The following is a 27,622-nucleotide window of genomic DNA, read 5'->3' on the forward strand; positions in this document are numbered from 1 at the left end:
CTTTGAAAAAAGACTACATTTTTTTGCATTAAGAATTTAATGTATAATTTTCTATCAATTATATTTTAAAATTAATATTTTTAACTAAATTTATACTTTAAAGATTTGATGTTAAATAATTTTATTTAAAAGTTAATATATATATATATAATTTTATTAAATATTCAATAAATTATAAAAATGTTGAGAGTTATCAAATTTATCAAATATCAAGATATTTTTCTAGATGAAAATTAATTCTTTCAAATTGCAAATTTTGCAAGAAAGATTAAGTTTACAAAAGTTAAATCCGTAGATAGTTTTGAACTCTAATAGCATCCACCACACAAAAATAATAAATAAACGACGAAGACTTTTCAAAGATGGAAGTCGTACGTGAGTGTTAGAAAAAGGGTGTGCTTTCATTCTTATCTCTTGCAACAGTAGCGAGTGTGAGCATTTCTTGTCAGATTCAAGCAAGGGAACACATTCATCTCTCTGGAGGTATCGATTCTGTTCTGCTCTGATTTCAATAGTTTCCTTTTCAATGGAAGTTGCAGATAATGTGTTTGTGTTTATGTCTGTTAAACGTTTCAGAGTCTCTTTGAAATAATGGATGACCACTTGTTTCTTTCTCGCCAATTCTCAATTCTCTCTCTGCATATTAGTTAAATCAGGTAAAGTAATCTTTTTATCATTTTCCACTTCCAAATTACTTAGATCTACTACATCTGCTTCTTCTTATTCATCAAAACACCAGCAACTGCATCTTACTCATTCTCCACTTTTTCTTTGCTTCACATACTCTCTTTTATGGAAACGAAACTCCTTAATTTAATCTTTTATTTTATTCTTCATTCTTCATCGTAACTCACTTAAAACACCTATAATCAGACTAAATGCATGTATAAACTTAAAATTGGTTGTGGAAGATTTTCAATAATCAACTATCATCCCTACCAGCTCAACAACGATATCATTTTATGCATTTTTAATCTTCAAAGTACACTCATGACTGCAAATCCGATATATTATTAAAAATACATAAATAACTAAATAATAACTTGTAAATTTAAATTTAAATAATTAACTAAATTGTATTTTTATAGGACCAAGAGTAATAATAATTAATAAAATAACTTATTATCTAGTGTAAATTATTATACTCATTACATATATCATTACTATGAATAAAGAAAATAACTTTGTAAACATTTTATAATAATAAAATTATGAAAAAAATTTAATTCGTAATTAATTTTCATGAATATATTTTTAAAAATTTAATTAGAATTTTTTTTATCATCATAAAATAAAAATAAACATAGTACACCTATTCACTTTTGTTTTCATTTGTTTATCTTTAAAATGTTTTAATTAAATGTAAAAGAATATGTCTCTTAAAACATTTTTACTATGGTGTTTAATATATTTTTTTACTAATTTTGAATCGATTTGACTCAATAATATTTTTTTTAGAATTAACATGCTAATCACATGATTTATTATTATCAATGAATGACGAGTTCTATTTTTAAAAAATAACTATCAAACTACAATTTTCTTTTTGCGAGTTGTTTTGAATAGTATTATAATAGAAACATGATCTTTACTTCACATCCGATTATCAATTAGGCATCATATATGTAGAAGATGAACATTTTTAACATCGGAAGTTTTGTTAAAATCACATGCAATTAACATCATCTGAATAATAAATGAATGAGTAAAAATGCAAGATGTTTTCTCAAATTATGCTTACATTCACTAACTTTATATGAAGGTACATGGGTAATGTAAGTAAAAAAGAAGAAGTGATATTTAATATACAAATGAAAAATTTGTGTAAAATTTTAGGTTTAATGATTCGGTAGGTTCTATTTTTGGGTCAAAATCTCAAACATGACCCTTACTTATTTATTTTTTCAATTGGGTACTTATTGTGAAAAATTGAAATAAATATAGTTCTACCGTTAAATTGGACATGGACGTTATAATTTTAACCGAGTCTACGAGAATTTTTTTATTTTTTAAAATTAAAAAAATTGAGAAAAGTTAATTGAACTGAATTGTTTTTGAAAATTAGGGATTTCACCAACCACCATCCTCCTCCCTCAATCCTTTTGTGCAGCTACCATTAACATTGTTCGGCCACCATCTTCATCACTCTCCTAACCATTGTTTCTGAAAATTATGGATTTTGTTTGAGAGTTTAGGGTTTACTAAACATCCATCAATGGTGAAAGGGGAAGTTGATGGTCGTCGCGCCTCAACCGTGAGCTGTCGTGAGGACACCATCATCGGACCACCACCGCACCTCAACTTACACGTGCCACCACAACCACCAACCATGGCCACCATGCACAAACCACAAAGACGAGAGAGACTTCTAATTGCAAAACCCAGTTCGAGAATCATCATCTTCTTCATTCATCACCATTGCTCCCACCGTGAATCCAAATCATGAGCCACCTAAAGTCAGCAACCATGGCGAACCTAAGTTTTACACATCATTAACGCAACAACACTAGCACCCTTCGCAAAACCTAAATCGTGTCCTAGTTCAATCGTGCAACCTCAATGGCTATCGTGACATAAATAGCGATCCAACTTGCAAAGAGAAATTAGAATCTCAGAACCACACACAACAACAACCCATTCGAACAATGTCGTTGAATCTCCTTCGTGAGCAAATCCTTCAAACCTCTATCTACCGCGAGAGAGTCATGAGTCAAAGAACCTAACATCTTCATCCTAAATCTTTTCGAACATCAACGTAGGAACCCTAATTTGAAGAAGCACTCAGTTTTCTCCAATTTTTGTTCACACATCTTAATTTGAGCAAAGGGACTGAGTGTAATTAAAATTTCCCCATTTTTTTAATTATTACCATATGACACATCATTAAAAAAAATACAATTAGCATGTCACATATATGCTGATTCAAGCAATGGAGTGCATTCGTTTATGTGAGGTAACAAAATACAATTAGCATGTCACATATATGCTGATTCAAGCAATGGAGTGCATTCGTTTATGTGAGGTAACAATCATTGTGGAGCTAAGTTCTGCTTTGATTTGAAATTCTAATAGTTTCCTTTTCAATGGAAACTGTAAATGTGTTTGTCTTTAAATAGTATCTTAACGTTGCAGCGTCTCTGTGTACTATACCACATTTTGAAGTCATGGATGACCTCTTGTTTCTTTCTAGCCAATTCTCCCATTGCTCTCTGCATATTTGTTAAAGGAGGTAACCTAAGCTTACCTATTTTTCCTTAATTTCCACTTCCAAATTAGTTAGATATCAACTACATCTGCTTCTTCTCTTTTTTACTGAACTTCAAAGGCAAAAGAGTATAAACAGAATTATATAAAACTATGTAAAAACAAAAAACTGAAAAGAGAATTAAATCTTCTGACTTAACGTTTTATATACTTAAATGTTTTAAATTTATAAAATTAAATTCATTCATAAAAAATAAGTTCTAAACGTTATACTTTAATTCAACTTATTTAAATTTGTCCTTAAAAAAAGACTAAATTTTTTTGCATTAACAATTTAATGTATAATTTTATTTGAATTATATTTTAAAATTAATAGTTTTACCTAAATTTATACTTTAAAGATTTGTTGTTAAATAATTTTATTTAAAAGTTAAAAAATAAAATAAAAAATATATTCCATACGTATGAAGAAAAAAAGTCATGGTACTTTTTTACAAATATCTTTTTAAACAAGATAATTAACAAGTATTCACTATCAATTCTTACCTCAATCCGTGTTATCCTTAATCTGAAAGTGAAACCATTTTCGTGGTACTGTTTACTTTTATATATATATATATATAAATTTGAATAGTTTGTATTGAATTAAATTAATTATATTTGTTTTTTTAGAGGTTACATTTTTATAAATTCACTCGTATGAAAAATATTTTATAAGAAGTTAACTTAAATATACATTGTGTTAAAAGTAGTTTTCTTTAAACAAGTTTTTTCTTCGAAAGTGTTGTGTTATATGTAAGTTCAATTTGTTTTATTAATGGTTTATTTCACACAATCTAATTTTTTTTAAAGGGTCGGTCTAAAAAAAGAATCATCCATTTCTATTTTTATTTATTTTTTATAACATTGAATACAAAATTCAATTTTCTCTACTTTACTTTTTATTATGTATTTTAAATAATATCTTTAAAAAAAGTATAAGAATTTTAAAAGGACATTTTTATACTTTTAATTTTATACTAGATTTTAGGGTGAAGTTAAATTTGGGTTGAAACACTTATACTAGTTTTTAATTTCAAATATTATGTAAATAAGAGAAAAGTAAATTTCATTTACAAATTATAATATTTTCTTAGTTTAATTAAGTTCTGAATCCTTATAAATCTATTAACTTTCAATTAAGTCTCTAATAAATTTTTATAGCCTATTAAATATTTAATAAAATTGTACTTTTAAATTAAGTTCTTAATGTTTATCTTTTTTAGTTAATTGTGTAATGTGACTATAAAGTGCATAATAAAACACTTTTTGTTGCACCGCCACGTTGTTGGAGGTTTTTAATATTGGATTGTGAGATATAAAATTATAAAATTATATAAGATTATAAAATCATAAAATTTCAAAATAATAAAATCATGATTTCATAAAATTATAAAATTACATATCACAGTAGCTAAACAAAGACAGCATCATCTATTTAACAACAAAATCCACCTAGCTCACACATCATATATAATTAATAAAAAGAGTTAAACAGTAAAGACTTACTTGAAATATATAATTTTATCAAATATTCAATAAATTATAAAATTTTTGAAAGTTATCAAATTTATCATAAATTCAAAACTTAATTAAACCTTTTTTTTAACTTTAAATAGACTGATCCAAGAAAAAATAATGTTATTTTTCTAGATGTAAATTAATTCCTTCTAATGGAAAATTTTGCAAGAAAGATTAAGTTTACAAAAGTTAAATCCGTATATAGTTTTGAATTCTAATAGCACCTACCACACAAAAATAATAAATAAACTTCCAAGACTTTTCAAAGGCATAGTCTCTCTCAAATGTAACATCTCTGAGAGTTATTTATAGTAAAAAATATTAAAGAATTTTGCTAAAACCATAAGTAATGAAAATTTTCCATTTAATAGCTATTACAATTTTGAATATTAATTATCCAAATCCAACACGAAAATAAATAGCTTAATACAAATCTTTAATTCCTTTCACAAAGTAAATAAAGACTTTAATCAAACTCCTAGAACAAATCCCTCTCTCGTCAATCACGTTGCTTTAGCAACATCTGAATATCTATTTGTATAACACACATCATACAATCATCGCCACAACACAAACAAATGTATTGAGTGAGCTAACTGAATCAACCTTAAAACACCAACATAACACTTATATCTCAGATGTTGAGCCTTTATCACAATCATATCACATCAAATAGTATCAACACATAGTAAGACTATAACAATCAATACATTGACAACCCATACATTTCTTTATAAGGAATCATGATCAACCCATTAGTTCCACACAACCCTTCCATTACAGAAAACCTGTGTCAATACCAACCATCTTTATAAACGAATGTCTTCTTCCAAACTTTCCCGCACCCTGTTTACCAAAACAGAATAATTCGAGTGGTCCTTTACCGCAGCTTCGGACTTATCTCCCTTGTTCCCAAACTCAGCATGAGCCGAAATCCTACGAGCGAGACATCAATCATTTTCTACCCCATCGCAAGAGGAAAAGAAAGCACTTGAATTCCAGTCCCTTCTACCGCCCATCATAAACGAAGAGACCCATCTCTTCCACCGCCTTTTAAAGAAGAAGAGATCCAACCTTTCTACCCCTCAGAAGAGGAAATATGACTACCATTCTACCCCTTGAAAGAGGAAAAGTATAATCCCGAATTAACGAAGTATGGCAAGACGACATTCTAAAGAATCATAACCACCACTACACCGCATGTTTGATTCAACATTGTGTCTCTCTCACTAAGAAAAACAATATTCACGAAAAACCATTACCGCTCTTTTTTAACTCATCCTCTTCCACTGCCACGCACCGGCACAAAAGACCTCTTTCCACTACATCGCAGAGAACCCTTAAATTCCCCATATGTTACCAAACTTCACCATCAATCACTCTTTGCTCTTGCGCAATAACAAGAGTAACACTCAAGGTATTTTGAGGTTCGAACTCCACTCACTACCATTCTCTAACACAACTCCAACCTTGCCCACAACTACTATCCTTAGACCATCACTACTCACACATAACCACCCAACCCGAGGTATTCAAGGACATGAAGTATCTCACACATGTTAGAACGAGTATTAAAAATACCCAACCCCACGTAAAACTTCAAAGTATGTAGGAACAACAGGATAACAATTTAAACAGATCAAATCCACAACAAGACAACAACATAATCTATTCAGGCCAAAGTGACGAAACACACCACTTATTACCAACCAGCACATATAACTTCACGAACAAGTTGATTTTCATAAAATAAAGGACAACACAACTAACAAGGTACCCTATGACGGCAACGTCGCTTCCCACAACGTCAAAACCATTTATAACTCTCACAACACAGGGGGACAATCCTTAAATCATTACCAACCAGTTTCAAGTACAAACGTCACGAACCAGCTACAACAATTCTACTGTCCAAGCACACAACCTCATAGCAGTTTGAAATCAATTAATTACATGCTGCCAAACATAGTCATGAGAAAAACAATAGTTAGCTACAACATTTCTGCACCAGTCACTCACCCTTCCTTAACTCAATCTCAAACACCCAATTGCACTAAACCCACTCGGGCCGCCACTGCCACACAGAAAGATAGCTAAGCCACTGTCCTACTCCCAAACTTACCTCGAACCCACCCATTCCAGCACCTAAACCATGCATTGTCACGTTCTAAATTGAGATATATATGGACAACTCATATAAGGGTAGTTTTGCAGACTTAGTGAACTTCAACTATAATAAAGCTCAAAACACTTACACCCCAACCAAGGCCATCATCTCTACATGCTTAACCTCATAACAAGATAATGAAAATATCAAATATCCAAAGATTAAAAGCAGTACAGTCCAAATTACAATTTGTTTCCAAAATACAACATAAAGCAGAATCAATCCATTAATCAAACCAAAGCATCAATTCAAAATTCACAGGTTACCCAATATGACAGTGTTTCATTATCAAACACGCATTCAAGAAATTAATCAAATTACAAACAAGCTAGTTCCCCATACCTGGTTTGAAACCTCGTCAACCATTAGGATAGTCACTCCCCACGTTTGCCCAAAACCCCAAGAAACACAAAGCCCTTCTCGTTCATTCTAAAAAAATTGCGCTTGGTTCTTAACACTTCCTCCTACTTCTCGAATCGACCCTCCATCACCGTTGTCTCCACTTTTGGATCGCACACGAAGACTCTGTGCTTCACCCTCTCTCGCGTCGCATCCTCTCCATCTCCCCCCTAATCCCCCAACGAAATAAAAAACGAAAAGAACCTTAATCCCCTTTTCCCCTAACGGAAAATAAATAAATAAAAGAAAGAATGATGTCTATTCACAAAACCAAAAGAAAGGAATAAAACAAAAATAACCGATTTTGACTCCACCAGCCTCGAACCTAGTCTCGTACTTAGACCGTATACCTATTAAACCACTAAGACATGTCATTTCTTTTTTATTATATTATCATTACTACTTTAGTTCCCATATCTAAATTAAGACATTAATAAATCAAAACACACCTAACTTATTTTATTAATAACCAATATTCTCCCTATTAACTTATGCCAACTTTTGCCTAGAAATATATTAAATTCCAAGATCTTACATCAATCATGCAGAATGAGTATTAATAGTAATACTTGGTGAATAGGAAGAAGACAAATTGTGAGTGTTAGAAAAAGGGTGGGCTTTCATTTTTATTTCTTGCAACAGTAGTGAACGTGAGCATTCTATAGCATATTCTCTAGTCAGATTCAAGCAAGGGAGCACTTTCATCTCTCTGGAGGTATTGATTCTGTTCTCCTCTGATTTAAAATTCTAATAGTTTCCTTTTCACATATGTGTTTGTGTTTATAGTTCCGTAAATCTTTGAAATAATGGATGACCACTTGTTTCTTTCTCTGCCAATTCTCCATTATATTCTCTCTCTGCGTATTAGTTAAATCAGGTAAAGTAATCTTTTTATAATTTTCACTTCCAAATTAGAAACATCATCTTTATTTCACATCCCATTATCAATTATGCATCATATATGTAGAACATGAACATTTTTAACTTTGGAAGCTTTTATTAAATCATGCAACTAACATCATCTGAATAATAAATGGATGAGTAAAATACAATATGCTTTCTCAAATTATGCTTACAGTCACCAATTTTATGAAGGTACATGTGTAATGCGAAAAAACAAAGTGATATTTAATATACAAATGGAAAATTTGTGTAAAATTTTATAAGCAGTTTGGTCTCAGTTTAATTTCAGAAAACATAACAGTATCATTTTACTTTAAACGGAGCAAATGATGTCCTTTCTAAGAGAGAGTAACTAGTTCAAAAGTTTATTTAAATGAGTATTTTTAATTTTTAATTTTTTTTCTCTTAGTTTAATGTATTAATAAAGAAAAAATTACACAATCATAATTATCATCATATTAAGTCAAACACAAGTATTTAAGTAATCAAATTTAACTCACTAATTCAATCTCATTAAATTATATATATATATATATATATATATATATATATATATATATATATATCATAAAACTGGATTAATCTTTTAATGATGTGAAAATTTTAATACATTCTGTTGAGGACATTGGGAATGGTAAAGAGGTAGGTTTGATATACCTAACTAATTTCATTTAGATTTTTAACAACTGTATAAAGATATTAAAGTGGTGGTATTTAATCCTAACTTAAATCTTATAAAATCAATTTAGTAAGGTGAGGTTTGTATTCACTTATATATTATAATTTGTACATATCTACCAACTCTTAATTTTCCTGACTTCCTACATTGAGCGGAGATTTCTGAAGTCATTTTTCTGACTTCCCCCGAGCGGCCATTATAACCTGACCAAGTTGAGGTCCGAACCTTCCTGCACATAATATTTTATAATTTAAAATTAAAAGTCGTTAGAACCTAACAAGGTTGAGGGCAGCTCTGAACCATCCTGTGCATAATATTTTATAATTTAAAATTAAGAGTCGGTAGAACCTGACAAGGTTGAATGTAGCTCTGAACCATCATGTGCATAATATTTTATAATTTAAAATTAAGAGTTGGTAGAACCTGACAAGGTTAAATGCAGCTCTGAACCATCATGTGCATATTATTTTATAATTTAAAATTAAGAGTCGTTAGAACATGACAAGGTTGAACGCAACTCTGAACCGTCTTTTGCATAACATTTTATAATTTAAAATTAGGAGTTGGTAGAACCTGACAAGGTTGAATGCAACTCTGAACCATCATGTGCATAATATTTTATAATTTAAAATTAGGAGTCGGTAGAACCTAACAAGGTTGAACACAACTCTGTACCTTCCTGTGCAGGATGTAGGGATGAAAGTTCCTGAAAGTTCTTAAAACAAAAGACATGCCTTTAGGAATTATTACGAAATTTTTTACTCTTGTTGCAAAATATGGTGTTGATCCGAAGTAGCGATGTCGAGACCGAGCGCGCGTCTGGTTCTTCGGGGCTTCATGAGGATGCCGCTCGATCCCACGGTGGGCGCCAAAATGTTTCGGTTGAAATTGGCCGAGGGTCGGTCGTCCTTCCTTTCTCTGCTCTCTTTTGATATTCAATTCTCTCCGAGAACGCGATCCAATCCAATGGGTTGTTGACCTGCAGAAGACACTCCAACGCTCAAGTCAGATATGTTTCATAAAGAGGTATATATTTTATTAGAATAGAAAAGGATCATTGTACAACCATTAATGCAATATATTTTAGGTAATCAAACCCAATAATTAATCATTAATGTCGTATATTTGTAGAGCGAAAGACAATATGACCTATTAGTATGTGTTAGGTAGGATTTCCAAAAATGATAGGTCTAGTAGACATTTTAAAATCAGATTCTGAAAACAAAACAATATTTAAAGGCAAAAACTAGATTCGATAGAAAAGACCTTTAATCCACAAGAAAGAGTGAATCTCTTTGTGACTAAGAGTCCACTAAATGACCTCTAAACAATACACGTGGAAGGAACATATTGGGGTTACTCCAGCGAGTCAGATGGTAGTCATCTAGAGAAGATCAGATGATTGGCGATGGTGTGTGGGATTCACGTGCCTTGAAGAACTTTATAACTGATGTGCGTGGCGTTGCTTATAAATGTTTCTCGCCCTGATTCTAACACGGGTGGTCGTCGCTTGAAGAGGCAATCCCGGTCTGATGGTCATCGATGAAAACTGTGAAGATAACTGATGACGATAAAAGACTGCAAAAAATGCACCGAAAATTACATAGACTAGGAACCTGTTTTGATACCAACTTAAAATTGAAACAGAAAGAAATTATGTATTTGGAAGTCCTAAAGAAGCTTGATGAAGTCCTCTTTTTAATCTTTCATATATAGGACTTAATACATTTGAACCACTAAATCTCACAAGGAAAGACAACTCATACTCAACTAATTAATATTATGAAATCATTGAAGTTTGTATTTTCCTCAATTGATTCAGTACCACGAGTTGATATTTTCATGACTTTCACATAAGATTCTTGATAGTTTTATTAATCCCTTTGTCAATAATTAACTAGTCTTATAATTGGCCTCTTAGATAAGTTACATTTCCCTATAATAGAAGTTCGGATACACATGCCACCTCACTCAAAATTTACAAAATTGATGCAAAAAACTGTTGAAAAAAATTAATTTAGTCTTAAAAAAATAAGGAATTAAAGTGAAGATTTTGTGTTTAAAAGAAAAAATTGAAAATTAAATTATAAATAAGAAAGCAAAGTGTCTTATATTAACGGAAATTTTTTGAAGAGAGGGTATATGATAAACTTGATCTTAACTATTTAAGGGAGGAAAACGGTGAATTAATATATTTCAATATAATGACTTAATACAAGTAACAGAACTTGAAGACTTGAAAGTATAGTTTTGTTTAACGAATTGTTTATAAAGTGATTTTCGATGTAAAGTGTAGAACTCTTGTTACTCATCAAGTAACCAATCGGATCATGCATATAATAACTTAATTCCGAGAACCTCTCTCACAATTAACATTTTAAGAAATTATGTATTTTTGTTCTTTTTCTATTTTTACATTTTATCTAAAATTGATATAATCTAAAAATGTGGATATAAATTTAAATAAATATAGAAAAATTAAACTTACAAAAAAAAGTATAATGTTAATTTTGTACACAACGCATGTTTTAGTTTAAGCTTTGGTTAAATATATTTTGTACTGGTACACTTTTCTTTTTCTATTTAACACATCTTCTCATCTACATACTTGTATGTTTGAAAATGATTTATGTTTTAATGGTGGGAGGTTAAAACATTTATAAAACGTTATTTTAAGAAAAAAATGTTCCACAAAATTATCAAAGTGTCGAAAAATAAATTTAAAAACTCTAATCAAACCTACAAATTTTAAGCAATGATTAAAGTTATTAGATTTTTTTTTATTGTGTATCCCATAATTGACTATTTAGGATAGAAAACATTAAATGTAATTATTACGCTTGATAACTTTTTACGTACTGAAAGATGAAGTAAATTATTTTAAAATCTTTTTATTATCTAATTCATCTAAATATAATTGCAAGACTTACAAATGCGTTTATCTTTACTTGTTCAGGTTTAAGAAAGTTGTATATGTTGGAATAAATTGATGGAGTGTCTCTTTGGTTTTGCATCTTCTGTTTCAAGAGATTTAGTGTGTGGAGCATTAAATCAATTACGTTATCCTTGTTGCTCTAAAAATTTCGTCAAAAGGCTTGAAGAAGAAGAGAGCAATTTGATTATAACGAAAGATAGTGTCCAAAAATTTGTTACGCACAACAAGAAACAAGCGAGAAAGCCCAGTGAAATTGTGGACAAGTGGCTGGAAGATGCTATCAATGATGTACACAATGTCAATCAGTTGCTGGAAGAGGCAAGAACACAAAAACATTGTTGCTTTGGGCACTGCCCAAATTGGATTTGGCGATATCATGTTGGAAAAAAGTTAGCAAACAAAACTATGCACCTCGAAAAGTTCATTAAAGAGGGCAGAGAATATGTGCCATTTGACCGCATCGCTACGCTTCCTTCAAACACCCTTGATATTCTTTCAGAAAAATGCATGAATTTTGAGAGTAGACAATCTGCTTATGAGCAACTACTTGATGCAGTGAAAAATAATGATGTTTCCATGATTGGGTTGTATGGGATGGGAGGTTGTGGTAAAACCACATTAGCAATGGAGGTTAGGAAATTAGTAGAAGCAGAGCATCTTTTTGACAAAGTTCTTTTTGTACCTGTTTCTAGTACCGTGGAAGTTCAGAGGATTCAAGAAAAAATAGCAAGTTCACTGCCATTTGAATTTCCAGAAACCGAAGAAATGCAGAGAGCCCAAAGATTGTGCTCAAGATTAACTCAAGAGAAAAATATTTTTATAATTCTCGATGATGTGTGGCACAACCTTGACTTTGGTCGTATTGGGATTCCTTCATCTGAACACCATAAAGGATGCAAGATTCTCATTACCAGTAGATCAGAAGCAGTTTGTACTTTAATGGACTGTCAACGAAAGATTTACTTGCCAATTTTAACGGATGAAGAAGCATGGACTCTTTTCCAAAATAAAGCACTTATAACAGAAGCCACCTCTGATACCTTAAAGGATCTGGGAAGATTAATTTCCAATGAATGTAAAGGATTGCCGGTTGCCATTGCAGCTGTTGCTTGTAGTTTGAAGGGAAAAGCTGAGACGGTATGGAGGGTTGCATTGAATAAATTGAGACATTCTAAGCCAATAAATATTGAAAGAGGTTTGACTGATCCCTACAAGTGCCTGCAGTTGAGCTATGATAATTTGGATGATAAAGAAGCTAAATCACTTTTCCTGTTGTGCTCTGTGTTTCCTGAAGATTCTGAAATTATAGTTGAACGTTTAGTAAGATGTGCAATAGGATTAGGTGTAGTTGGAGAAGTTGACTCATATGAAGAGGCAAGGAATGAAGTGATTGCAGCTAAAATTAAGCTTGTTAGTTGTTGTTTATTGTTGGATGCAGATGATGAACGTGTCAAAATGCATGACATAGTTCGTGATGTGGCCCACATAATAGCAAAAGATGAGAATAAGATGATCAAGTGTGAAGTGGAGAAAGATGTTAGAGTGGAACAAAATTCAGTTAGATATCTATGGTGTGTGAAATTTCCAAATGATTTGGATTGCTCCAATCTTGAATTTTTATGCTTACGGACAAAGATGAAAGAATTTGATGGGATTTTCAAAAGAATGGGAATGCTCAAAGTTTTGATTCTTGTCAACGATGAGTATGGAAGAACACCATTGTTAACAATATCTTTCGAAACATTAACAAATCTTCGTTATCTATTCATTCTGAATTATGAATTGAGCGACTTCTCATTTTTAGGCGGTATGAAGAATCTTCAAAGTCTCTCGTTATATAATTGTTTACTGCCTTCATTTCCTGAATTACAAACGGATGTTGCGATTACACTAAAATTGTTAGACTTAAATGGATGTAACATTAAAGTGAAGAATTTTGAAGTGATTAAAAGAATCCCGCTTTTGGAAGAGTTGTACATCATTGAAATTGAAGGAGAATGGGATGCTAACAGTGTAGACAATATTGAATTCTTTAAGACGTTTAGCATTCCCGAAACACTGCAAAGGTATGGAATTGTATTAGGACCTTTTGGTTTTGAGGATTTTGATGGTAGAGATATTTACATTCATGGCAGAACTTTATTACTTAACCATTTTGACATATCAAATGAGGTAATAAAGGGTTTGGCAAAAAGAGCAAAGGATCTATTCGTGGCAACTATTCATGGAGGTGCAAAAAATATCATCCCTGATATATTTCAACTTGAAGGAGGAGGTTTGGATGAGTTGAATAAGTTGAAGATACGTGATTCTGAAGAGTTAGAATGTTTGATTGACACTCATAGTCACTCGAGTGAGGTGGTAACTCTCTTCTCCAAGTTGCATACGCTTGGAATTGAGAACATGAGAAATCTAAGAGTTATATGGCATTGTTTTCTTCCTGCCAATGGGCCTTTTGAGAAGTTAGAGAAGCTGTATTTAAGTGATTGTCCACGTCTGACATCTCTCTTCACGTATGTTGTTGCTCGAAGTTTGATAAAATTGAAAATATTAGAAATATCAAGATGTGATGAACTGAAGTATATATTAGCAGATGATGACAAAACGGAGGAAGGTGAAGATGAATTCACCACAGGGCATCCTGTACAAATTTTCCAAAATCTGCAGGATGTACAGATAAATAGCTGTCGAGAATTAAAACATATATTCCCAGCCAACATTGTTGGAGGGTTAGGTCAATTGAAAGTGCTCATGATAGAAGAATGTGACAAGCTAGATCAAATAATTGGAGATATTGTTCCATCAACAGACCGTGATAAAGTAATAGAGGAAGGTAAGCATCCATATTTCTATAGCCCTTCAATTCCAACAAGAGTTGTGAAGCATAGCCTAGTTACATTACATGGTATTCCTTAGTTTAAAATGGTGACACATGTAGCTTCGAACTTATATATTGTTTCATTGTGATGTTATTTTCCGTTAGTAAGGTTCAAACTCGAGACACTACTAATCTACGTTTACTTAAATCAATTACTTGTTAATACACTAAAACCAAAATTGGTCTCATTGACAATTATATTTGCATGTGAAGTTGTTTGTCAAATTTAAAATTATTTAAAGGAAACTGTCTTGTACGATTATTTTAGTTCCTAGAAACCAATATTTTTTTAATTTATAATTGCTTTTCAGGAACTCTATCCAGCCTTACAAGTCTTATGATAGAACGTTGTGGGAAGTTAGGCTCAATTTTTACAGCATCTATAGCTAAGAACTTGACTTCTTTGGAAGAATTGTACATACGAAGGTGCAAAAGTTTGAAGGATATAGTAACTCACGAAAGGGTCAATAAAAATCAAGAGGAAAGCATTGTTGAGGATGAGCATGATGTTCAGAGTGATATTTCAATCTTCCAAAGTTTGAAAAACCTACGTATCATTGATTGTGTGTTATTGGAGGGTATATTCCCTGTTTCTTTTGTTGGAGAATTGAATGATATAACAAATAAAGAGGTTGCTGATTTGAAAGACTTCTCTAGTCGAAATAATACTCAAATTGAGCTTCCTGCTTTACAAGTACTTGAACTTCATCATATTCTTGTTGGTAGTTATGATGTGATATGTCCATCTTTAAGAACACTATCATTGGATATTGGGAGATATGTTGGGTTTTTCAACATAAATTGTTCAAGCGATGCTTCAGAAGCTACAAAAAGGGATTGTATTGCAATCAAGGTATGAAAAACCATCATTTACATTGTTTCTATCTTTGTGAATTTACAAAAATTAATCTAAATATTTGAATTTCAAGATGATGTTGTGTAAAAAGTAATAAATGGTCTTACATGCCCTGCCACTTACTAGTGACCTGAGTTCATATCAATAGCTGCAACATAAATTTTTAATATGTAAGTATTGGGATAGATTATTTGGAATAGATTAACTTTGGAAAATTATTTTTGCGAAGAAACAAGTGAATCTAAATAATTATAGACATTGCTTAAACTTTTATCTATACGAACAATACGATAGAAATGGAATACGTTAATAATCAGAGTTAAAATAATATTTAGTTTGGTTTAAGAAGTATTTTGGTGTATAAATTGCAGATATCGAACTCAGATTTTGATCCGCCGGTTGAAAGTGTTGAATGTCTTTCAAAACAACCACATGGTTTGAACTTGATTATGACACACAATTTTAGAAAGATTGAACTGAAAGGCTTTGATAAGGCAAAGTACCTTTTTAAACTCTCCATTGCTTCATCATTGACGATGTTGGAAATTTTGACAATTAACGAATGTGAAGGGCTTGAGTACATTATAGACACTGATGATGAATATGGCAAAGAGAATATGAAAGCTATCTTTCCTAACTTAAAAAAGCTCTCAGTGTATAACTGTTTCCGATTGAAATATATGTTTGGGCAATATGACGTAGCTAATAAGGATTATAAGGAGATTCATATTCAATTCTCAGCATTGGAAATACTCACTCTTCGGAATCTACCAAACTTTGTTAGCATTTGTTCTACCCATATTCTGACTGTGACGTGGCCATCTTTGAAGGACTTTCAGTGTTACAGATGTTTGTCTCCATTTTATGGTTCAAGAGAGCCTATTATCACAAGTACGAAGGTAGTCTTGTCTTTTTTTTCTTTTTATGATTATTAATTAATTTTTCTTTTTTCGTTTATGTTTTTACATTTGCTCTTAATGTCCTACAGGATCCGAAAGGGATTCAGAACCATCTCCTCACTTTGCAAACTCTACACATAACGCTTTCTGATGCAGAACGTATTTTTTGTCTTAATGAACATGAAATTGAATTGGCCAACAATTCACTTACTCTCCAACATCTTACCACATTAGAAATATGGCATTGTGGAAAGTTGGAAGTAATCTTTCCAAAGTCTGTGGTAAGATGCTTACCAAAGTTGAAGCTTTTGACGATTAAAGAATGCAAAGAATTAAGACAAATCATTGAAGAGGGTGTGGAGGATAAAAAATTGTCTAACCTTGTTTCTCCTCAACCATGCTTCCCAAAACTAGAAGCATTGCATGTTGGTCATTGTCACAAGTTGAAAAGATTATTCTCTGGAGCCAATGACCTTCCCAATCTTCATCTTCTGGCCATAAATGGAGCCAATGAACTAGAAGAGCTTGTTGGATGTAAACAAGGAAAGATTAAAGTTGAGCTTCCAAGACTCAAACTTTTAATATTTACGCATATGGAAAACTTCAGTCAAGAGATTGAATTGCATAATGTAAAGAATTGCATTGTCTACAAATGTCCAAAACTCTCTTTGACTTCAACAACTACATTTACGAAGCTCATTTATGATTTTCCTCGCAAAGGTAATTCTTTTCTGCATAAATGTTGGTCTTTATACACTCTCAAAAAGGAAGTTTATGAGTTTCAAATGAAATGTAATTTTATCTCACTCTTATTCAACAACGAAAATATATTAATTATTAGACTCAAATTATTTTAAGAAATTAACTCTTTTTTTAGTTATTTTCACATTTTGTTTGCACTATTACAATTTAGTTATCTATGTAATTTAATCTATCTTAGTGTACTATTACAATTTATTATTTTTTAATTGTTTTATGATGGCAAGAAATATTAAATAATTGTTATGTTAACTAAATGCTTTGAAATAAGTCTTGCATATGTATATATTGGCATGGTTTCCAATTCCCAACCGAGTACCACCAGAATTTTTTAAAATTAGAACATTAACTTAATTTTTGCTGCAAGTCTTTTATTATTAGGTTCTAGTAATCTTAGTTATGAGAACACTGTTGTAAAGGGTAGGATCCCTAAGACGTAGAGTCACCACTTTATTTGATGGGTGATAAAAATATTCCCAACTTTATATATATATATATATATATATATATATATATATTAATTGTATTGATATAATGATCCATCGTGGAAAGTTGAGGTTGTATTCCTTTTTGTTATGAATTTCATTTTCACGTGAATTTCCTAATATATATCTTTCTACAGATTTCGTAAACACTGAAGTTCGTAGTTGGGAATTTGAATTCATAGTAAAATCTATATACCGTTATTCAACTATTAATGATAGCAGTGAGTTCACTTCATCACAGGTCAGAACCAACCAATCTATGAATATGAATATAAATAAAATAAAATAAAAAAGCCGATAATGTCTCATTATTAGAATAACATTTTTCAATTTACGTACTAAATTTGATCTCCATTTTATTAAAACAAATCAATGTGATCCATTAAAATTAATGTACCATCAAAGTTCTTACCAATCCTATTTGCATTGTAAATATGAAACTGAAAACATTTATTGGAAAAAAGTTATAGCATATCACTGATAGACTAGCAATACCAACTACTGTTTTAGAATTTAGAAGCCCACCTCTAATTTGTAATATTACTAAACATAAAAATGGATTTTGTAATATTAAGACAAACTCCTAAAAGGAAAGTTGGTGTATGAGGAATGAAAGAGTGAAGGAGGTTTTCCATACCAATAGCACTTGAAGAAGCAATAGTAATATATAGGGCTCCTTTCAAACTTTAGAGCCACTCACTCAATCGTACTTTTTCAATTTGTAATACACAGAAGATTGAGGACGTAGGAAATGAGAGCATTAAATCTTCATCCACTGGAGTTGAAGGCAAGCCAGGAATAGTGGCAAGCCAAGGAATCCAAGTACAAGAAGGGTTGAACCTTTTGCATAAACAAGAGGGAATATATGTTGCTCCTAACAACAACAATGACATTTCTTCAGGTTTCTCATTTCTTATTTTCTCATTTCCATCCTATATTTCCATTTCACCCTCTCAAACTTTTTACAGCTTCTGCAGATATCCGTACAAGATTGGGAGCATATAAACATTTTGTTGATCTGGATGATGCACAGATTTCTCTTCTGGTGGAGGCAATAACAGCATATCCTCATCTCTGGAATGATTCCAAGATGTTTAGTGAGCGTTTTCAAGCTTTGAGGTTCAAAATTTTGGCAGATATGTTGTCTTTCGTTCAGAAGGAAAGTGGCGATAATGTTATTCCTCACAGAGAAAAAAGGTTCCATAAACTATGTGAAGAAGCTACTCAAATTGGATTTGAGATTACATGGGAAGAGAAAATGCGTGAACGTGTTGTGGCGAGGGATCCTAAGCTGGAAGAGGACATTGCTAAGAGACAAATAAATGAGAATTCTAAGAGGTATGATTATTTTGTTGGATGAGTATACATTTAGTGGCATATGAAATTCTTACAAGATTGATAGCATCAATTTCTGAGTTTCTTGTTGTTTGGCGAGCAATTTAAGTTTGTTACACAGGTGTAGTAGTTGGGACATGGTACGAGATTCCCAGGATGCTGAACAAGGTAATGGGCCTAAGATTCGCTTGGAAGAAGGTTCTGACTTGGTTGATAAAGAAGGTGAAATAGGTGTTGTTGCTAATGACCACATTTTGGCTCCGAGAAATGAAGAACCAGAGCAGGAATTTGTTGCAGAAGCTTCCACTTCAGAAATACCAAGAATAGCAACATCATTAACAAACTCGCAAACAGTTGAAAAGCCAACACCTTCAAATGTGAGTCTAATAAATCTTTTTATGAGTATTAGATGAGACTATTGTGATTTTACACCTTTTTATTACTTTGTTTAGCCATTGGTGGACACACAGCACACTAGTGAACCGTGTTTGATGGAGCAGAAAAAACCACTTGGTGAAATTCCAAAGGTAAATGGCAAACAAAAATACCATAAATTATTCTAAATTAATATGCATATCCACTTGCCATCGACAATGACCCTGCTAGTATAAGTCACAAAAAAGAAATGAAGTCTGCAACTTATTACAGCAAAGCTACATATCATTTGTTCTTGCGCAGAGTATTGAGCAAGTTGCCGTAGAGGAAACCATAGCAAAGAACACCAATATGGCAGCTTCATCAATTTTTTCCGAATCCGCGACCTCTAAGTTGGATCCAACAGTTACTTTACTAAGTAAATCACATCCACATCATGTAAGTTTATTTTATGCAATTCACATTTTTAACATATTCCGTCAGAATAAAAATAATGTTACCATTCTGATTTATTATTTATCGTAGAAGTGGAATTGAAAAACAACAGAATTTCTAAGTTGGAATTTATATTTAATATATTTGTTATCATCACACTTATTCCACCCAGGGTGAAACTAACAGCACCCAAACTGAGGCACGCATTGCTAAAGAAAGTGAAGGCCATCCTAAAATCATTCAAGACTTTGGGGCCAATGATATCACGAGTTTATTTGCACCAGTTGTTGTTGGGAAAAAGGGTGAAGATAAGCTAGTTGGAAAGACCCTTGCTGAGTTAGAAAAGTATCTGAAGATGTCTTTGAAGGATATAGTTAGCTCTGAGACTAACAGCCTTTGCCTTTTGTCTGCTCTTAATTTCCTTTCCAACCTTCCTTTCAAAGATGTGAATGTATCAGATGGACTCAAACATATTATAGACACTATGCACCGACACTTGCCAAGCATTCTATTCTCCTTTAAGCAAGGCTTTGCCACCACTGACAAGTTGGCAGAACTTGAAGCTCGTGCGAATGAGGTGACCATTAAAAAGAAGTTCTATGATGAAGTTCAACGGAAGGAAGTAGTTTTGCAGCAACAAATCATTAGGTTGAAGGAAGAAATAAGAGTTTGTGAGGTTGCCTTATCATCTCTGGAGGAGGAAAAAAACAAATGCATTGCGGAAACTGTAGAATACAAAACGGAGCTTGAAAATGCGAGGAAAGACGAATCTCAAATGTTGGAGGTGGCTCATAAATGGTCAGTTCTGTGTAGTGAATATGAGCTCAATCGCATGGCTGCTACAAATCGCTCGTGAGGGTTTTCGTTGTTCATTATTATTAAGGTTAATGTCTTATGCTTTTTCTAGTGGTTTATGCTTCAATAAGGTAGCTTGGTCCTAAATTAACTTAATGTGCACCCAACCCATCAGCCAGTACCACTCATCATATAGTTTCGGTTTACTTTCCAAATTTCGATTGTTCTATTTTGTTGTATGTTTGGTATCTTATTTGTGTGTAAGAGGTTGTTCTTCGTGAAACAGACAAAACAAGTGTTGTGATAAATGAAAAAACTATTTGTTCTTTTATGTAATTCAGTGATCAAATGCATCTCATTTTTTCTTCAAAATTACAGAAACCATTTTTTTCCTTTCTTCAATGAATGTCTTATGTCTTCTCTGTAGGGACTTCCAATTGTATCATTGTCCTTTTGTAATACTTTATTTCAGCCGTCGAAAGAGTGGTTTTCGTTTCCACTTCTATTTCCTCCCTCATCGCCACCAACACCGCCATCTTCGACAGCGACCTCGCCGCCTAACTCGCCGCCGCTGGGTATAGGGACTGGACACAGGAGACTCTGTATAGAGGAAGAATGAGAGGATAAAACTTATATTTCACCAAATTCTATAGGGTGCAGGTAGATTAAATGTAGGTGTAGGAAGAAAAAGCCTGAGAACCTGCAGAATCAAGAGTCCAACCAAGAATAAGCAAACTCAAAACAATAATAAAAGAAAAATAAGATTTATAACAAGTGTAACGTCATAAATTATTAAAAAAATTTCACTTATTTCATAATATTTTCAAATTAATTATTGAGAATAAGCAAAATAAAATTTACCAATTGATTTGGAAAAGATTTATATTTATTGAATCAAAATAGATGAAACTTTAATCAATCTAAAAGAAGCATCATGTGTACATTCTTAAAAAGTATGAAAAAAATTTCAAGCTTATTTGATATATAAAGTTTTCGTCACGTTATTGTTTCCATAAAACTTGGACAATGTACCTTAATTAAATTAATAAAGATTCTCATTAAGAATATTAATGGATGCTTCTTAATGATTATTCCAAAAGACCTTGTCACTAATTCATTGCTCACATATAAAGTTGTCATGGTTTTTAAGACATTAGAATTCAAAGATGAAGACTTGAGCAAATTTATTATCAGTCTTTAGTGGCATACGAGTTTTAATCTCACTAAATGTAAGATGTTGAGATTGTAAAAGGTCGGACGAATAAATTTTTTAACATAAAACACTTTGCACAATAATAAAGCTCGTTATCTTTGAAAGGGGAAGATTCAACAAAATTGTTCATCTTCTTAATATAATCTAAATATTAATAATGAAACCTCTTCATATGGTAGAATTCAAGCAGCATAATATTAAAAAAAAGTTTTATTATTCTAGAACGATATGTGATAATCGATTATAATTAAGGATAATTAATTATCACAATTAATTTCATATTTTCTTTAAAGTTTATGAAATAATGGATTATCACTTAAGATAATCGATTATCCTAATGAAAAGATAAATTTTGAAATAATTTATGGTATAATCGATTATCACTTATGATAATCTAATTTTAAAATTAAGTATATATATATATATATATATATATATTACCTAAATTTTTCACTTAGAGGTTTAAGAGTTGTGTTAGAGAAACTTTAAATGTTTTTTTGTGAAAAAAGAGTTTTGAAAATCCTAGTGTGAATTGAGCAAGAACTTTTATTGAGTGTTTAGGTGATTGTGTGTTGCTATTGTTGCTAGGAAAATTGTTCATCCTTTGTGTGTTGTCAAAAGGAGGTGCTTTCTAACCATAACTTTATTATATGTGGTTGTAAGTTATTGGTTATTTTTAGTGATTGGTTAATCACTCTTTAAAGAGTTTAACAACTAAACGTATGGTCTTTCATTCGAACCACTATAAAATTCTTTGTAATTTCTCTTTTGCGTGCATTCTTTATCTTTATTGTTGTTATATATAAAAGATCTATTTTTATTATAAAATCAATTTATAAAAAGGAAACTTTTTAAAAGACACGATTTTATTAAGTAAACCAATTCATCCCCTCTTAATTTTTGTCCACACGTGAATATTGCCCTTCGTTCATGATTGGTATCAAGCTTTGATAGTTTTTCAAATATTTAAAAAATGGTTGGATAAAACTAAATCTTTGAGAGTGTTTCAATTGACAAACCTTCTTTGTTTACTAGAAAAATTTATGTTTTTTGGAAAATAAAAATGCAAATATTTTTAGAGTTTGTTAATATATATATATATATATATATATATATATATATATATATATATATATATATATATATATATATATATATATTTATTTGGATGCTATTATAAATGATTCTTTTTGTTCTTACTATTAATAATGTGACACTTTTCATAATAGACTACGAATGAAAATAGAAGTGCTTAATATATTATTTTAGGATAAAAACATAATTTTATCTACTCTAACTGAGTTGTACAAAATTTTTGCGAGTAAAAGTGCTCATGACGAAATTTTAAGAGTCACTCGAACGCAAATTTTGCAAAAAAAAAGATTAAGTTTACAAGATTTGAATCGGTAGGAATCCGTAATAGCACTCACCACTTGAAAATAATAAATAAACAACCAAGACTTTTCAAAGACATACAAGTGGAAGTTACAGCCTCAATCATGCAGAATTAATAATAATAATAATTCTGAATTCTGATAGCACCCACCACACAACAATAATAAATAATCCATGAAGATTTCTCAAAGACATAATTCACCCACAACGTGTACCAAACATATTTTAATTTTTAATTATTTTAAATAATAAATACATTATTCATTCCAAAATTTCTTATAGAGTTTCTACGAAAATTTAAAAAAGAAAAAATGTTTGTGATTTAAACTAGAGTGATAAATTAAAAGTGATGTAAGTTTTAAAATTTGTAAATTATTTTTAATTCAATCTATACAACTCGTGGTATCAAATTAACTCATACGTTTTAATCGATTTTGATAACCCTAAGTCATGTTATTGATGGATATAAACATCATAGAATTGTTTCATGGTGTATGGATGTTGTAATTGATGACAAGGAAAATTGTTTGGGATATCTGTTCTTGTTTGTTTTCAGGGATTTGAATTTCTCTGGTTTGTTGTTTATCGTGTGGTGTTTGTGATTCTTATTGGAAACGTAAACAGGGAAGATGAATGGAGATGAAACTTGGTGAGCAATGATTTGTGTGATGAAGAAGAGGGACCTTTCCCTTTACTTTTCTATGTATCACTGATCTTAGAATCAGTGTAATGCATTTTCATGTTGATAAAAATTGTGAAAACTTAATTAAGTTTTAAGTTGCTAATAAATTTTAAAAACTTTCAATTTAGTCTCTAATATATTTTGATGGTCAATTAAATACTTAATAAAATTTATAATTATTTAACATAGTTGTCCGTAAAATATAAAAAATCAATAAAGGATACATTGACATAATTTTTATAATCTCATAAAACATAACAAAATCATATAAGGCATATGTGTACATAGATCATATATAAATTTATACATTAAAAATATTTCAAAAGTAAGATATCAAATATGTCCTATTAGATATTTATATTTGACTCAATCTAAAGCTTGCATTTACAAGCCAACCAAAAAATCATTAGGTGTAGGCTACGTTTATTATAATACAAGTATGTACACATATCATAATACGAAGTACTTTCCCTTTAGCTTCAATATATATATTATATCATATCGCTCTATGTCATTTTGATCTTCAAGATCTATGCTACATCATATCATAAGTATCAATACTTAATATACAACTCAAATAATTGTTCACACATTATCTATACATCATCTATATGTTTGACTCCAAATTCATTTAATTCAATTAATTTCAAATCATTTTCATACATCATTATTCACTTAAACAAACTTACAAATAATTAATTATTGGAACTACTATTTTACATTTATAATTATACTCAACAATTCATTAAATAGACAAGAAAACAATAAATAAAAAAAATTTATTTCAATATTTTTTAGCTTTAGCTTCAACAGGTTAGCTTGAATGAAGATTTTCTCGAGTGAAATTTAAGCAAAAGTGACATTAAATTACATAGTTATTTTCTATTGAACAAATGGAGAACACAGTTGATTTTGAGACTAGAGTGTAAATAGAATAGAGTGAAAGTAGGATAGAGAGAAAGGTTATCATATGTTCTATATTTTCCCAAGCCAAAATTCTTCATTTAAGTAAAAATATATGAAATAGAAATATCAAACTCGACAGCAAGAACAATTAATTTACAAAAATGTTTAAAAAAAAGCATTTTAATAATATAACTTTTAACCAATTCAAATAATTGTTTCAAACTATAATTTGTTCAAACATTATGTTTTATTAATTTCAATTAAACTTGGTTCGTCAAACTCATACTTTTATTCACATCAAACTCAAAAATAACATTGAATATTTTGATTCAAACAACCAAATCATTGATGAAACATGTATGTATATCATGTTATCCAACTTGTAAATATTCGTTATCCACTAATAATTGTTATTGAATTTTATTTGAAATTTTCTTTCTAAAAATAATATTATAAAAATAAAGTTATTAGTGAGAAAAATATTAATCATCATGTTCTTAAAAATTGATTTTCATATAATAAAAATTAAATAAATATGATTGAACATTTTATATATTTAAATGTTTTAAATTTAAATCTATAAAATAGAAGTCATTCATAAAAATATTAATTGTTTATTTCATTTTATCTAAACGGTCAGTCTAAAAAGAGGAATCACCAATTTCTATTTTTATTTACTTTTTTATAAAATTGAATACAAAATTAAATTTTCTCTGGTTTATTTTTTATAATGCATTTTAAATAATATCTTTCAAAAAAGTATAAGAATTTTTTAGTTAATGTAATGTGACTACAAAATGAAAAATAAGACTGTTTTTTAGATAATTAAAGAGAATTTTAATGTTTATGTATGATTTCCTAATGGTTGACCTGCATCTCGACGTTGATGATGATCTTTAACATTGTTAGAAATTTCTTTATCAATTTTTGTGATCACAAATTTTTTTTCTGGAAAACAATTATAAGAAAGTTTAAGGATTTATAAGTTGGAAGGTAAGATATAAAATTATAAAATTATAAAATTACATGATAATAACTAAACAAAGACGGAGCAAACAAGATTTACATCATCCATGACCCATTTAGCTACCACATTACATATATAATTAATAACAAAATCAAACTATAAAGACTTTCTTGAAATATATAATTTTATTAAATACTCAATAAATTAAAAAAAATTGTTTGAGAGTTATTAAATTTATCATAAATTCAAAACTTAATTAAAACTCTTTTATTTTTAACTTTAAAAAGCCAAATACTCAGACTTTACAAGATTATATATAACCAAATCGTATTGGTTGTGTGTTATTCAGTGAATTAAGTAAATTGTGGTAGCCAAAATTTATTCTAAAAAAATTTATGCAAATTAATTTCTCCAACAAGCAAATTTTGCAAGAAAGATTAAGTATACAAGAGTTGAATGTATATCTTAATAGCAGCAACCACTTAAAAATAATAAATAAACTACCAAGACTTTTCAAAGGCATACAAGTGGAAGTTACAGCCTCAATCATGCAGAATTAATAATAATAATTCTGAATTCTGATAGCACCCACCACACAACAATAATAAATATACCATGAAGACTTCTCAAAGACATACAAGTGCAAGTTATAATCTCCCTCGATCACAGAGAATTAATACTAAAATAGGAGAATAGGAAGAAAACAAATTGTGAGTGTTAGAAAAAGGCTGTGCTTTCATTCTTATATCTTGCAAGAGTAATGGGTGTGAGCATTCTATATCATATTCTCTAGTCAGATCCAAGCAACTGAGTACATTCATCTCTCCGGAGGTATCTGTCAGTGTAAAGTTAACTTCTGTTCTGTATTCTGATTTGAAATTTTAATCGTTTCCTTTTCAATGGAAGTTGTAGATAATGTGTTTGTGTTTATGTTTGTATTTGCAGTAACTTAACGTTTCAGAGTCTCTTTGAAATAATGGATGTTCACTTGTTTCTTTCTCGTCAATTCTCCATTCTCTCTCTGCGTATTAGTTAAATCAGGTAAATAATCTTTTATCATTTTCCACTTCCAAATTAGAAACATCATCTTCATTTCACATCCCATTATCAATTATGTATCGTATAGGTAGAAGATGAACATTTTTAACATCATCTGAATTCTAAATGGATGAGTAAAATACAATATGCTTTCTAAAATTATGCTTACATTCACTAATTTTATGCAGGTACATGTATAATGTGAAAAAAAAGGTGATATTTAATATACAAATGAAAAATTTGTGTAAAATCTTAAAAGAAATTTGGTCTCAGTTTAATTTGAAAAAAGATAATAGTATCATTTTAATTTAAACGGAGCAAATGTCTATTAGTGCAACGAAGGGATACGACAATAGTTGTTTTAAAATTATGACAGCAATTCCATAACCGAAGTATATTCAAACGAGGTAAAAATACGAGACTTTTGACCTTGATCAAAAAATCGAAGCAAAACAAGTTATAATTTTGCCTCAGTTTAAAAAATCTGAAGCAATAAATCAAAGAGAAAGAAAAATTGAGTCTATTGTCTCAGTTGGATCCAAAACCGAAGCAATAGACCATTTTCTACCTCGGTTGAATCTAGAACCGAGATAATAGACTCTTTTGTGACTCAATTTTTTACCACAATTGATATTTAAAGTCCATATTAAAAAAAAATAATCATTCTATTATTTTAGTAATAAGGGGTCTATGGCCTCAGTTCTAAGAACTGTTGCTTAAAGCCTCCCAAAAAATTAAAAAAAAATATTTTCAGTTA

General features: G+C 30.5%; 1 protein-coding gene and 1 long non-coding RNA gene across 13 annotated transcripts in view; one reads left to right on the forward strand and one right to left on the reverse strand.

Moving 5' to 3' along the window:
• The first annotated feature begins 347 nt into the window (after positions 1 to 347).
• LOC108334989 (uncharacterized) overlaps positions 348 to 27,622 on the forward strand; it is a 52,033-nt gene continuing 24,758 nt past the window's right edge. Inside the window, exons 1-15 of one of the 12 annotated variants that reach the window (XM_052869063.1) lie at positions 348 to 483; positions 577 to 656; positions 7,973 to 8,045; positions 9,600 to 9,938; positions 11,869 to 14,680; positions 15,037 to 15,578; positions 15,953 to 16,480; positions 16,570 to 17,200; positions 17,862 to 17,965; positions 18,457 to 18,625; positions 18,693 to 19,062; positions 19,169 to 19,436; positions 19,512 to 19,586; positions 19,738 to 19,872; positions 20,042 to 21,000. In XM_052869063.1, coding sequence (XP_052725023.1) covers positions 11,902 to 14,680; positions 15,037 to 15,578; positions 15,953 to 16,480; positions 16,570 to 17,200; positions 17,862 to 17,965; positions 18,457 to 18,625; positions 18,693 to 19,062; positions 19,169 to 19,436; positions 19,512 to 19,586; positions 19,738 to 19,872; positions 20,042 to 20,725 — 6,285 coding nt within the window. In that variant the 5' untranslated portion in view covers positions 348 to 483; positions 577 to 656; positions 7,973 to 8,045; positions 9,600 to 9,938; positions 11,869 to 11,901 and the 3' untranslated portion in view covers positions 20,726 to 21,000. Of the gene's footprint in view, positions 484 to 576; positions 657 to 3,143; positions 3,230 to 7,878; positions 8,046 to 9,599; positions 9,939 to 11,868; positions 14,681 to 15,036; positions 15,579 to 15,952; positions 16,481 to 16,569; positions 17,201 to 17,861; positions 17,966 to 18,456; positions 18,626 to 18,692; positions 19,063 to 19,168; positions 19,437 to 19,511; positions 19,587 to 19,737; positions 19,873 to 20,041; positions 21,001 to 27,622 lie in introns of those variants that run through there. The other 11 variants (XM_052869060.1, XM_052869062.1, XM_052869067.1 and 8 more) reach the window with 11 other exon arrangements.
• Positions 5,375 to 7,649, reverse strand: LOC108335610 (uncharacterized). Its single transcript, XR_008245509.1, has 2 exons — positions 7,274 to 7,649; positions 5,375 to 7,048 (listed from the first exon to the last, which is right to left on the reverse strand). It is a non-coding gene; the product is annotated as an uncharacterized LOC108335610 (long non-coding RNA).

The sequence above is a fragment of the Vigna angularis genome, chromosome 10 (assembly GCF_016808095.1).
Source record: "Vigna angularis cultivar LongXiaoDou No.4 chromosome 10, ASM1680809v1, whole genome shotgun sequence".
Lineage (NCBI taxonomy): Eukaryota > Viridiplantae > Streptophyta > Magnoliopsida > Fabales > Fabaceae > Vigna > Vigna angularis.